The sequence below is a fragment of the Phalaenopsis equestris genome, unplaced genomic scaffold (assembly GCF_001263595.1).
Source record: "Phalaenopsis equestris unplaced genomic scaffold, ASM126359v1 Scaffold000600, whole genome shotgun sequence".
NCBI classification, from domain to species: Eukaryota; Viridiplantae; Streptophyta; class Magnoliopsida; order Asparagales; family Orchidaceae; genus Phalaenopsis; species Phalaenopsis equestris.
The window spans coordinates 1,911,511-1,925,720 of record NW_018165040.1 but is presented as its reverse complement, the minus strand read 5'-3'; the positions used below and the strand labels follow the sequence as shown (position 1 = coordinate 1,925,720).

The 14,210-nt window shown below is 36.3% G+C and overlaps 1 protein-coding gene across 1 annotated transcript in view; it reads left to right on the top strand.

Moving 5' to 3' along the window:
- The first annotated feature begins 498 nt into the window (after nt 1–498).
- The window catches only part of LOC110029623 (protein SCO1 homolog 1, mitochondrial), a 22,328-nt gene continuing 8,616 nt past the window's right edge, over nt 499–14,210 (top strand). Inside the window, exons 1-3 of the mRNA XM_020731994.1 lie at nt 499–811; nt 4,597–4,665; nt 12,619–12,792. Coding sequence (XP_020587653.1) covers nt 4,612–4,665; nt 12,619–12,792 — 228 coding nt within the window. The 5' untranslated portion in view covers nt 499–811; nt 4,597–4,611. The remainder of the gene's footprint in view (nt 812–4,596; nt 4,666–12,618; nt 12,793–14,210) is intronic.

Sequence of the window (14,210 nt, the reverse complement as noted above, 5' to 3'; positions counted from 1 at the left end):
CAGCTTTTAAGTGCAGGGGCGCTTTTGAAAATACTGCGGTACCGTTTGGAACACACGTTTTGCCTTCTTATCCGAAAACATGATTCCATTTTTACACTAAACGCAGGCTGCAGGTCCAACTCTCCAGTCGACACGCGGCCCGCGTTTTAAAATAAGCTGCTTATCCTAAAACGCGCAAACTGCCCCAAACACACCCCTAGTGGGTTTCTTAGTGTTTATAGTATTCAAAATTTATAGATTTGTTGGTTGTATTTTATCTCTTTGTTAGTTTTCATTCTTTGTTTCGTGTTGAATTTATATCTTTAAATGCTCTTTTTATTTATTTAAAAAAAAGGTGGGTAACCCTAAATATTTCAAAAATAAATAAATAAATGAGTGGAATGTAGTTAAAATGGCCCCAAAAATTTATCCCCGACCTTAATTTACAGACGTAGCATACCAAACTTCTTTATTTAGTAATTTAACACCATAAAGTCAAATATAACAAAAGCCACACAAAAAAACGACCGGTTAACGCATCGTCCTCCCGAAACCCTCGGCGACATCCCTCCCAATTCTCCCGCCCAGAGCTAGCTCCGAAGGCAACGCAGGGGCATAAAAAGACCTCCGAAGCTCCCATCTATCTCCTCTGAGAAGGCAGCGCAGGGATCGCAGCATACAAAGACATCCGAAACCCTCTCCGACATTCCTCCCCACTCTCCCGTTTAGAGCTAGCTGGGAAGGCAACGGCGGGATCGCGGCATAGAAAGACCTACGAAACACCTTCATTTCTACTCATTCCGGCACGGTTGTACCAGAGAACACTAGGAAGGTAAACCATGTCTTTCTGTCTCTTCCTCACCCACCTAAAGCGCTTCAACTTCTATAATTTCGGTAAATTCGACTTGTAACGGGGTTTACTAAATCCTGGATTTAAGGCAAAACGAAGGAAAAGCTAGATTTAAGAATCTGTAGGATTTACATTGTTTATTTACTTAAGTGCCACACAATTCACATTGAAAAACATGCCTAACACCCAAATTTTGATATTTGCATGCCATTCAAATCCTATGTATTTACATATTATTCATCTAAACTTAAATTTTTTCATACATGCCAACTTACATATGTATTAAAAGATTCATATCACTTTTTAGAAGTTAAAATGGTGGTATTTTTTATGCAATATGAGAATTTTGGGTTGTAAAGGTAAAAAGTTTAGGTGCTAGATATTTAAATACTTCCAGTTTAACTTCTAAAATGTGAAATACATCTTTTCACACATAAGTATGTTGGCATGTATTGTAGTTTAAGTGTTAGATATGTAAATATATAGGAATTAAGTGGTATGTATGTGAATTTTACTTCTTTCAATTTGTCATTTAGAATTCTTTCTTCTAGCTTCTGATTAATTTTGAGCAAATCTTACTTGCAACTGGATTTTTACCATTGATATGATAATACAGAGCATGTCTTTGCTGTGAAATTTCCATATTCAGTATTTTATTTTCTCCTAATCCAATTTACACAACCGAAAATAGGCATCAACCATTTACTTGTTTCAACAGAAATATGACCTTCATGGCATCTCCTAGATACTTTTATATGTCAGATATAATTGCTAGATTTTGTACCTCAAACTAAAATACTAGTTGTTTTGAAGACCATTGTCAAGTTTTTTTCGAGTTTGGCTCAACATCTATAAAAACTACCATAAATAGTCTATTATTTCCATCAAATGAATTAGCAGACATAAGAACACATAGATACTCTGACTTCAAATTACAAACATCAATGCCAATTAAGCATCTAAATCGTGCTAGAAATCTATCAATAGAAACTTTGAAGCTAACATAAAATCTTTTAATAGAAGAATCATTTGTACTGCAACTGTATGTAATACGCCATTCATGTTTTTTGCTTCAAAGCTTTGTATGTTATGCAAATACCCACTTGTCATTATCATCGACAGATCTAAAAATGCTATCTCGTGCTTGCTATCTTAACTTCCACAACTTAATATATGACAACGATAGCCCGTATAAGCTATCTAAATTGTTGTTGATCTGCTTATGAGGGATCTTTGGATTCTTCTTCACAAAATCTTCTATTTGTTGAGCAACCCAAGAAGTTGTTGCTTGCCGGTTTCCTACTTAGTTTACTCTAGGGCATAAATGTATTGTCTTATCCAAATGACAGTTCATCAAAACATAATGTAGCTTTTACCCTCCAAGGACATCATCGATGCGAACAAACAACAACATTGTGAGTTCTATTCATAGCTATAAATTTTAGCCAAAAATCATTTTTGATTGTGATGGACTTGAGAAATTGCTTAAAATTGCATGTCATGAAAGCGTGCCTCGACTTTCAAATCATTTTTACCATTAGCTTGGATAATTAGATATCCCCAACTATAAATCTCTCTCAATACTTACATTATAGGCACAATCAAGATTTGTATAGCAGCTGTCCTATACATTATTAACTACTAGTGTTTCTTGACTTTGTAGACAAATTTCAGATTCTTCATCACTTTGTGTGATGATCACCACTCAACTCGGCCATATCCACTCGAGCGAACGATTATCTACACAACTTCAACTTCATTGGTTATAGACATGTACAATTTTGGTAATGTTCCCCTTTTATGATATTATAATTGGAATTCATGCCCTCTAATTCAAGTATAAATCAATTTAACCTCTTCCTTTAACACCACCAAACTCAACTCATCTTTTTGAATTTTAATAGTTTCTGATGACCGCCTTCATAATTTTTCCTCAATTGAATTTTAACTTGCATTCAATATCCACCATATTTGAATGTAATTTATAAGTTCTCATTTTGATCCACCAACTCTGTTTAATATGGACTAATTTGATAACCTTATATTTAATTTAATTAATTTGACTAATGCTTGCACAATCAGTGCTTGCTTTAAGAAGATTCTTAATGAAAATAGGGCTATTAGTGAAGCCAGTATCACATGCACACGCACGCGCGCACAGACACACACCCAAATGCATACATACATAAGTGTGTATATTATATATATATATTCCTTCGATCCTTGAACTTTTGTACTCTGAACTCTTCTTATCCTGTTTTGAGCGATTTTTAGACTTTGTAGTTTGAATGATTCCTCCTTTTAAATGCCTGATTTGATTATCTAAACCTTGTTTAATGCAATCTTGATTTTTAGAACATTTTTTTGGTGTCAACTAAGTTAAATTAGGGTTAGTTAGTTTTATCTATTAACAAATATTTTTTATCAGACATTTAATCATTATTTAATTTTATTGAGTGGTGATAAATTATTCAGTATTTTTAATCCTTCAGTTCATTATTTAATTTTATTGCGTTAGGTAGTCGATAACCAGCATAAAACTTGTCAAAAAATCATGACATGAATCCTTTTTCTCTAGAAGAAAGGCGTCGATATGACTTATATTTAAGTCATTAAAGATATGTATACTAGAGCTGTTCTAGAGCTTCGAACTGAAGAAGGATTGACCAAATATTTTCCTATTTCTGTTGGATTACATCAGGGATCGACTTTAAGCCTACATCAGTACATCAGGGATCGACTTTAAGCCCATATATTTTTTCTTTAGTTATGGATGGTCTTACTGGACATTTACAGGAGGATGTACCTTGATGTATTATTTTTGCTGATGGTATCCTTTTTGTGGATAAGAAGAGAGAAAAAACCTAGGAAAAACTTGAATTATGGAATTCTACATTGGAGCCTAAAAGCCTTCATTTGAGTAGAACAAAACTGAATACATGGAATGTAATTTTAGTAGTAGTAGCTCTATTAACAGAAGTGTAATTTTGGGTGATCAAATTATTAAAAGGTGCGAACGATTTAGATATCTCGGGTCTGTTGTTCAAAGCGAGGGTGATATAGATGGAGATGTTAATAGTAGAATTCAAGTTGGTTGGTTGAAGTGGAGGAATGCTTCGGGACTTTTATGTGATAGAAAAGTACTGCTTAGACTGAAAGGAAAATTTTATAAGATAGTGGTGAGACCTGCAATGCCCTGTGGCCTGAATGTTGGTCTTTAAAAGAGAATCATAATAATAAGTTAATTGTTGCGGAGATGAGAATTATTAGGTGGATCAGTGGCTTTACACTTAGAGACAAAATGTGAAATGAATATATCCGTGATAGGGTTGGTGTAGCTCCAGTGACGGACAAAATTAGAGAGAATCGTCTTAGATGGTTTGGTCACATTAAACGTCGACCATCTGATGATCCGATTAGGAGTAGATGTTTTAGATTCGACTTATGTTAAGGAAGACATAGGTAGGCCTAGGAAGACTTGGGCTTATTGTATAAAAAAAAATGATCTTAATTAATTAAAACTTAATGAAAATATGACACTAAATAGGATGCAATGGAGAAAAAAGGTTCATGGAGACGACCCCACATAGTGGGATTAAGGCTTTGTTGTTGTTGTGTGGTGACAAATTCTTCTATTTTTAACATGTTTTTGGTCCTAACTTACATTATATTATCCATTCCCTTTTTGTTTTTTTTTAATAAATTATAAATTCAATCCATTTAAATATTTTTTATGGCATGATAATTAACTAATTGCTCTTTTTCAGGAACTTGCAGAAGAAATGAGCAAGATGAAGGGTCTTATAAAAACGTTCAGATCAATAAGTCAACCTCAGGTTACATCTTGATACAGAACTACCTTATCTTGTGGTCTTGTCTATTGTATGGCAAAATGATTTTTCATTCCCCTCAATTTCTTCAAACTAAACAAAGCCTTAATGCTTATGCTTTTTAAGCAGCTTGTTTAGAACTCAATAAAGATAATGATCCAACTTTAGGTGAGCTAAAGCCAAATCAAGCATAAGCAAAGTCAAAGTAACAATTAAATTGAAGATTGAACAATTTAAAAGTTAAGAAGGCATTTTACTTTTGAGCAGCCTCAGATTAATAGTGACAACAATTTAACTGAAGATTTAAAATATTTTAAAAATTTAGTACATATTGTATGTTATATGAAAGATCAAGCTTTGTCTAATTACCTTACTGAGTATGTGTTCTTCAGGCTCTTCTACCTTATAATTGTTAGACTTAGGAAGTTGATTTGATTCTTAATTGTCTTTTCTGTCCTAATGAATTTGACTTATTTCAAATGTCCACAAAATTTAATTTAATATTGCATTAACTTTTCTTGATAGTTTGGTAGCTAATCAGCAATAGAAATGCTATGGTCTGTATTTGACCATATTGGTGAGTGCTAATTGGTATTAAAGCAAATGGAAATTTACATGCATACCCCACATAATTCCTACTTATTTACATTTTAAACACCTAAAATATAATATTTACATGCATAAAACTTTGGGGTTATAAACCTTGGCTTGTAAAGGTGTAGTTAACTTTTATAAAGTCAGTAATAGTGGCATTTTTTTATGTGTTATTAAAGATTTGAGATTTATCTATGTAAATATGAAAGTTTAGGTGTTAGATGGGTAAACAACTAAGAATTGTATGGTATGTATGAAAATGCTCTAAAAGTAAAACAGGAAAACAGGACTAGATTTTTATACAAATAAAAATGACAGCAAACTATGCTATATGTCATTGCATGCTTAATTTTGTACCCCGTTTGTGAACTCCACACATTTTAAATGCTTCAAAGGATGGTAGTGAAAATATCGTTTGTTTCATAACTAGTTATATGGTCATTCTATTCACATGAAGTTCTTAATAAAAGCATTTAAGATATTACCTTTGAGGATATCTAATGACATGTATGAAAACTAAGATTATTCATGAGATGGATATGCTAGAATCTATGTTTATTGAGTGATTCGAGTCATATAGTTGATCTTTCTGTCCCGATGTTATTTTGAAACTGTTCAACCATGTTTATTTAGATGAATCTCTTGGCATAATTGGCTCCATTCTAAAACTTCATAATATTTACCTTTTTATGGCATTCCATTGAAACAGATGGCCAAAAGATGAACAAAAAACTTGATGTCATGCCATGTCTATTGCTTGTAACTTCTCAACACTATATCAAAATGATAACTCGTGCTCTTTTGAACAATACTTTTTTGGGGTATCCACATAAATAGCACATAATTCTTATGTATATACATATCTCACACCCAAACTTTCATATTTACACATAAATCACTCAAACCTTTAATTCACATCAAAAACAACATTGTTATCACTTTTTAAAAGTGAAATACATTTTTTCATGCATAGGTTTACAACACCAAAGTGCTATGTATGTATGAAAGTTTAGGTGTGAGATATGTAAATTCATAAGAATTATGTGGCAGGTTGTCGACACTAAAAAGTTGAGAAGTTGCGCGTTGGAAGCTGTTGGTCGCCGGAATCGAAATCCCTTTGCCCGCTTCGGAAGGACGTTTAATTTGCATATAGATTTAAGTTTAGAAAAATATAAAATCAAACTGACCCCATATTTTTCACAGTTTAAATGAAAGAGCATTGTACCTCAAACCCTGTATCCATCCCTAAGGATAAATACAAGACTTGAGGGTGAGACTCGATCAAATAAACTAAGAAATATATGACGTCCGTTTGGTCTGCGAAACCATTTTATTTGCCGACAAGTTCTCATATTTAATATGAAGAATTAAAATGAGTTTATATTAAGTTGAGTTCGGAAAAAACTTTCTATAAGCGCAGACCCTTATAGTTAATTACATCTTAAATGACGAAAGTCACCTAAGAAACTCTCGATAAAAATCAAGAAATATTATCTTCAAAGATGTCAAAAGGATATGACTTTTCAATGAGATCGGACAAAAATGTGTGAAATGAGATTGACTCAAATTTGGAACATTTTGTTGTAGAGTCCAAAGGGTAGAGTTTGTTGTAGAGTCCAAAGGAGGAAGAACTAGGGGATGCCACAGATCCGAAGGAGAACCTCAGTGACTTCCCAGTCTACCCTATGGTTTGACTTCAGTTTCTGGGAGAAATTATTTAAGTGTTTCAACCTGTCAATTTCATTAATTAGGGTTTACATGGGTTTACATTCTTACATTCTTGTGAAATGATCACACAAATAGTTTGGAAGATGTGAGGATTTAGGTTGTGACGGACGACAACCTCAAAATCCTAACTCAGGTTAGAGCTTATATTGTACAACAGAGTTGTACAAAGGCCTAAAGAAAGATTGGGGATTTATGTTGCACTAGGCGTACAACCTCGAAATCCTATGGATTGTTGTTTTAATTTCTAAGGAAGGAAATTGATTTAGTTGGGGAAGACAAATTTTGCTGTTGAGGGTGACCGTGCTGCCCACCATGCTAGCTTCAAGCTCCTCGTTGTAGCAACTTCGAGTTCGATGTTAGTTTTAAGTGTACATGCAATAGTTGAGTTAACAATTTGCTACCGGGTACCCCCCATAAAACCAACTACTGTCAACCTATTCTAAGGTATAGTGTGCAAAAGAGACAGTAGCAGGTATAACAAATGAAAGCAGTAGAATGTACAGTAGACAAGAAAAAGTAAAGTGTGCTGTAAAATAAAGCGCTGTAAATGTAAAACAAACTTGTATATCTTAGAGGCCCGCTGCTCCTTTAAGTGTAATTGATGTAACAGTTATGAGTAGAGTAATAGAATTTAAGGAACGAGCTGACATGTATTGTATAGGCAAAAGTGAACAACAAAGGAAACATCGCCTGGAAAACTCGTGGAAAATCGACAAATAATCCATGACGAAAAACTCGAGAAATTCGACGAGTAGTAATTTAAATAAAACTGTCAAAACCGCGGGAAAATCCCGGAGAAAAGACCACGAGTGCTTTCGAGTGCTTTGAGACCACGAGTGCTTTGTCCAAAAATTTTGATAAAACATATGAAAAAGTATAAAAAGAGGGGACCGCAAACCGGGTCGGGGCTAGGCTCAAATATATATATTTGTATTCGAGGGTCGTCGAAGGCTGCTCGGTCACCCGGATGTATAGAACCCGCCACTCAACTAGAAGAGTGTCCTAATAAACCTAACTTAGGAGGGTGTGCTTTAGCCCAAAACAGGTAATCAACAGGTGAACAACCAAGTTTAAAATGTATTTAAAATTTATATTTTTAGCATGCACATAAATTTCAGGCACAAAAGAAAGTTGTATCAAATTTGTAGTGAAAATATATATTGTTTTATTGTATATGTTATTATGAAATCTGTTTCTTATCAGTTTTGAAAAGTACAGTTTTGAAAAGTATATTTGAAAAGTATAGTTGTCCACGAGTCGATTACGCTGTCGGGCGTAGGACCGCCAACAACCTAAGAAGGTACGAATCTCCCGCTAGTCTTGTTTCGGTGAATGATATTACATCCTACGGCTCACCGGGTCTCTGGAGGGGGTCCTGATACCGTAGGATGGAATATCGTTCCGCTCTACCACCGACGTGCCTTTATCATCATCGCCCTAAGCCCCAAAACAAAATCGACCTACTTGCGACCTTGCTTGATAGTTTCACATATAACAAAAGACTATACGTGTGCATTTATGTATCAAACATAAGCACTGAAAATCGAACCAAGAAGCAAAAGAAAAAAAAGAATAAAAATGAGGATGAGAGAGATGAGGAACTAATCCACCTAAAACATCGAAGAGACGGAGGATGAATCAACTCTCAAAACTCATGACGAAAGGACTTGAAGAAGGAGGCCCCAAGATCCTTGAATCAACATGAAAGGATATCACTTTCTCATTTGGAGGTTATCTCATCCCAATCTTGTCTCGAGCGAATTGAAACGGGCCCAAGTCAATGTGACAACTGCATACGTGGCTCCACCACTGCTACCCATCCACACACATTCCAGCCTGCGCTCAACTGATATCACAACTTCAATGTCAAACTCCCGAAACATCATTTATAAATTCAATTTATATCAACCATATGCTCTCCCGAAATAAAATTTCAAAGTCTTTCAAACTTCACAACTCGAACAAAAGGAAAGTAACCCAGGTACGACAACTACTTATACTTCCAAAATCATGCCAACATTAAAGCCATTTAATTCCAGACTTAATTAAAAGTTCCTTATATCAAATAAGCATGAAATCATCCGGCTAAAACCACATAAATGCTCACGGTCAGGCTCAACAAAGAGATGAACAACTGCTAAGGCTCTCGGCTAAAGCAACCCACAAGGGACTCACGGTTTAGGCGATCAAGGAAAGGAGGGGAGCTGCTAAGGCTCACGGTTCAGGGCAGCGAGGAGCAGCTGCTAAAGCTCAGAGCCAAGGCCACCAAAAAGGAAATGGGGAAGCTGCCAAAGCTCACGACCGAGGCAACCAACAGGAAGGACCACCACTAACAACCGCTAAGGCTCTCGGCCAAAGCGATAAAAGAAACCAACAACTAAGGCTCAAAGCTCAGGCAACCAAAGGAAATACCATTAGCTATTTTACCGCGCTCCCTCGATATACATAAGAGAATGAATAAAATGATCATACGGGTTTTGGATGACAAACTTGATTCATCAACAAAATATAAGCTAATTGAGTCCAACAAGGAAGAGCCAAATGACTCCAAATAACCCACCAACAAGCTCACGGGTAGGGCTAAGAAAAGGCACGGGCCAGTTCCACTATAAGCCCTCGGGTAGGAGCAGAAAAAGGAGCACAAAACAGGCCCTCAACAAGCTCTCGGGTAATGGCCAGAACAAACGAAATCAAGCCCCTCCTCCAAACCACTTCTCGGGTAAGAACCAAAGCAAGTAAATCCGAGCTCCACGGAAAGCTAAAACAGAGCCATTCAAGGCCAAAATAGGGTCAAAGCAAGCAAAATTGAGCCCCCCCTTCAAACCAGCTCTCAAGGTCCAGAAAAGGCAAAGTCAAACCAAGCCAAACTCTCGAGTAGGGCCAAGAACAAGTAAAACACGCCCTGCACCAACTTTAAATCATTTGGGGATAAACCTGCACATATATTGGACTTGGAGTAGCCAAAAACATACAAATCCCATGCCAAAATAAGCTTCACAAGTACGAAAAAAATCAAGGACTAGATCAGGCAAAACTGAGCCCCAATAGAGGCTAAAATCGAGCCATTCAAAGCCAAAACATGGTCCAAGCATAGATTAAAACCCAAGCCTTAACATAAATTAAAACTCCAGCTACCTTAAGGTAAAACCGAGCCATCCAAAGCCAAGGAACGACCCGTATGCCTTTGAAACATCAAGATATGGAGCCAATATACACTTAAATAAAAACAACAACATAGAGAACATATTATAGAGAAAAAAACAACAACATAGAGAACATATTTGGGCCACCAACCTAACTATTTCAAGCATGAAACAATTTCCAACAAATATTTGAGCAGGGAAGAGGAGCTAAACCAAGCCCAACCAAGCCCTCAAAACAAGTTACAAGGCTTTCCAAATTAAATAAATTTTTTCATAGCATGCATTTCGTGTAAGGGAAAACCACAAGAGTTAAACCGAGCCCCATATATGTATGAAAAGTAAAACGAACTCTCTAGTATTCATTTTAAGCAAGAGTGATAGTAACAAAAAGCTTTACAGTGCATTCAAACATGTATTCCAGAGGAGCAAATCTCATTTCAAAGCTACATTCATAATACTTCCAAATATTTCAAGCAGAAAAGGAAAAAGCAACTAATAACATGCTCTGCTTTTATCGATTCAAACAAATAACTGGCCCCTAGAACATGCTTGCGATCCTACTTTCACTTGCTTGAATGATGAATATCTCAAAGTATATAAAGTATATTAGACTAGCATGCTGTACCGTCCAAAGAAAACTATTCCCAGCAGCCTGGCCGAGAGAAACCGAAAAGAAGCAAGACACAAAAGAGGGGAGGAGTACATCTTTAAAGTAGAATTCAACACAAAAATTTAAAAGTACTTCCCAGCTCAAACTCCTCTTCAACAACAAGAGGAAGTCAACCCAAGCACCAAGAAATAAAGAAGAGGGTGAGAAAGAATTTTTGCAGAGTTTTCCCTCCCTCTCAGAAATCATCATCTCCTTAGAAAACTTTAAGTAAAGCTTAATACAGACGAGAGAAAGAGAAAGAACGATCGGGAGATCGCAAACGGCTCGAGGAAACGAGTGGAGCAAACGCTCCATGCGGGCGGCTCGAGAGAGGCAGAGGGTAAGATCTCGCAGAGGATAGGATCCGCGGCAGTGATAAGGAATGAGGAGCCTGCGCTACGGTCGGGTGAGCGGGACGAGCGAGAGGAGCGCGGGAGTTTAACGGGACGGGCGAGAGACGGGCCTAGGGAGCGAGAGATTAAGGCTGAGGCCCGCAGGCTTTAGAGGGGAATAGGGAGAGGAGTATTAAGTATAGGAAATAATAATAATAATATTATTATATTACCCATTTTGTGTATTTTCTCCTAGGCGCGTCGCCGTAGTGAAACAAATATCTCCCCTAGGCAAAATCGACGTTCCGGACGCGTCGGCGCAGTCCCTTTCGCCATTCGAAGTCGTTTAGTCAACATCGTTGACGAGCGGGTCAAAAACGCGTCGCGATCCGATAGCTCAATTAACTAGAATGGTGTAGATGATTGTCACGGAGTGTTTAGAAAAGGTTCAGAATAATTTTGATTTGATTTGGGAGTATGAATGGGGTGAAAGAGGGCAACAGTGAGTGAACAACTCCAGACCAACATCCAGGGTCAACCCTAAGGCCAAGCAGTCCTATAGGAACTCATCTCGAACTACTCTATATTGACCCCACTTACTAAGTGCTAGAGGTTAGGACCAATGTAGGGAACTTCAAGTTGAGCAAAAAAGAGTATAGAATTTCTAATGGTGAATGTTTCTTTTCTAGTTTTCTAGGAATATTTAACAAGAAAGTTCTACGGCTAGATCCTTGACTACTAAAAAGGAGAGACTAAACCTCAACCAAAAGTGAGGTCAACGAAGGTAGGTAAGCTTCTCAACTTTTTTTTTGGATGCTAGATCATACTGCTCGCTAGCAAGAATGAGTTGCACTTCATTAACAATTAGCCAACTTTACGCCTTATTCATTAAAATTTGTTGCATCAATGCGCCAAACAGATAGGTTTTGGATGCGCCATTTTATATTGATGAGAAGTTACTCACTCTTAGGTTGATTGGTAAGCTTAATTTTGCACTGTTTGGTCTGAAGTTCTGTAGAAGTCCCACGTGTTAGTTTTCAGTTCAGTTTCACCATTATATGTTTCTGATCTGAATGCATTAATTCAGTCTCATGGCTTCTATCCAAGCTATATCTCGTGTTTGGTGAGATGGTAGGCTTTTTGATATCAGTAAGGGAAATTTACATATGTAGCACACAATTCTTATGTATTTACATATCTTAAGTCAAAATTTTAATATTTACATATAGATCACTTTGGTTTTTTAAACACACATTAAAATATGTATTTCACTTTAACAAGGTCAATGCTTTTGTTGATTTGATATTAAAGATTTGAGTGTTGTGGATAAATATGAAAGTTAAGGTGTGGCATATGTATATAAATTAGAATTGTGTGCTATGTTTGTAAATTCCCCTAAATCTTTTTTTTTTTTTTAAGATTTATTTTTCTAGTCATGAATGTAATGAAGTACTCGATGGAATGCATTTTTTTTTGGTAAAGTTTTTAAATTTAATTGTGCAGTTCCCTGCAGGTCATTCCTTTGTTAAGGCCAAACAAAGGTTTATATTATCGATGTCTAGCTAGCGAGACTACAACTTCAGGTCAAACCAATGTAGAGAAACCTATTGAGAATGCTTCTACTGAAGGCAAACAAACTGGAAACCCGGATCAAACCACTCCGCTTGGAAGGTCTATTCGTGGAGGGGTAAGCTGCTAACTGAAATTTCTCATATTCTTTTTCTTATTAGTAGTTATGAGCAATATAAATGCAATTATGTTCTTTTTTTTGTTAAGTCAATCAAGAAAAAAATGAAAATTATAATGCATTTAGTGGAACCACTTAAATCAGTTAATCCGCAAATTGATAGCATATATTGGCGGCTATGTTCAATCTAGTGGTGTTAGATATGAATTATGTGATGATTTATTATATGCTTATACGTGGAGGGGTAAGTGCGAGCTTAAATGTCTCATATGCGCTTGCTTTCGGCTGGCTGTTGCTTCTCTGTAGGGATCATACTTTATTGTTTAGCTGCGTTTCATTATGGTTTCAGTATTATTATAATTAGTATTAGGGCCATTTACATACATAGCACTCAAATTTTAGTATCTCATTAAACATAGTTCTATTGTCACTTTATAAAAGTGAAATACAGCTTTTTCATGCATATGTTTATGCGGTCAACTTATTCGATTGATTAGATTTATTTGAAAAATATGGTATATGAAAATAATTTTTGAAATTTAATTTAAGTATAAAAGATATATAGTTTAGGTTTTGAAAGTAGTATGTTTTAAAATGAGACCAAATAGATCTCATTCGTCCGATAGTTTGCGTAAAAGTGTCTGATACCGCGAATACTACACCCTCCCGAAAGATAAGTGTAGACCTCGGCGATAGACCCAATCCTGCAAACTAAGAGATTTATGACATCCGTTTGGTCTGCGAACTTTTATATATGACCGACAAATTCCCCTATTTAATACAAAGATTAAATAGAGTTTATTTTACCTGGGTTCCAAGTTCCCTATAGAGGCAAGCCCCTATAGTTAATTACATCCCAAATGACGGGAGTCATTTGAGAAAACTCTCGATAATGATCAATGGTTCTAGTCTTCAAGAATTCAAGGTTCAGGTGAGTGGCTCAAACATGAACAGTTATTTCAAGAGTCCAAATAAAAGAAAAGGTAGGGGATGTCATAGATCCTGAGGAGAATCCCAGTGACTTCCCAAACTATCCTACTGTGTGGCTACATTTTTGGAGATGAAATTAATTAAATGTTTGATCTTGCCAATTTTATTATTTGGGACTTACATTTGCATAATATCCGATTATGCAAATCACCCACAGAGAAAGGAGGGTTTACGTCGTACCACACAACAACCTCGGAACCTAAAGCGAGTTAGAACTTATGCTGCACAACCTGGTTGTGCAGGGGCCTAAAAGAGGGTGAGGATTTACGTCGCTCTAGGCGAGCTACCTCGAAGTCCTATGGGTTATTATTATACTAGGAAGAGATAATGCTGAAGAAGATCCTCTTGCTGCTCGGTCTGAATCCCTCGCCATGCTGCCCATGAATTTAGCTATGAAACTCTTATCGTCGCGATTGCTCCAGGGTTTA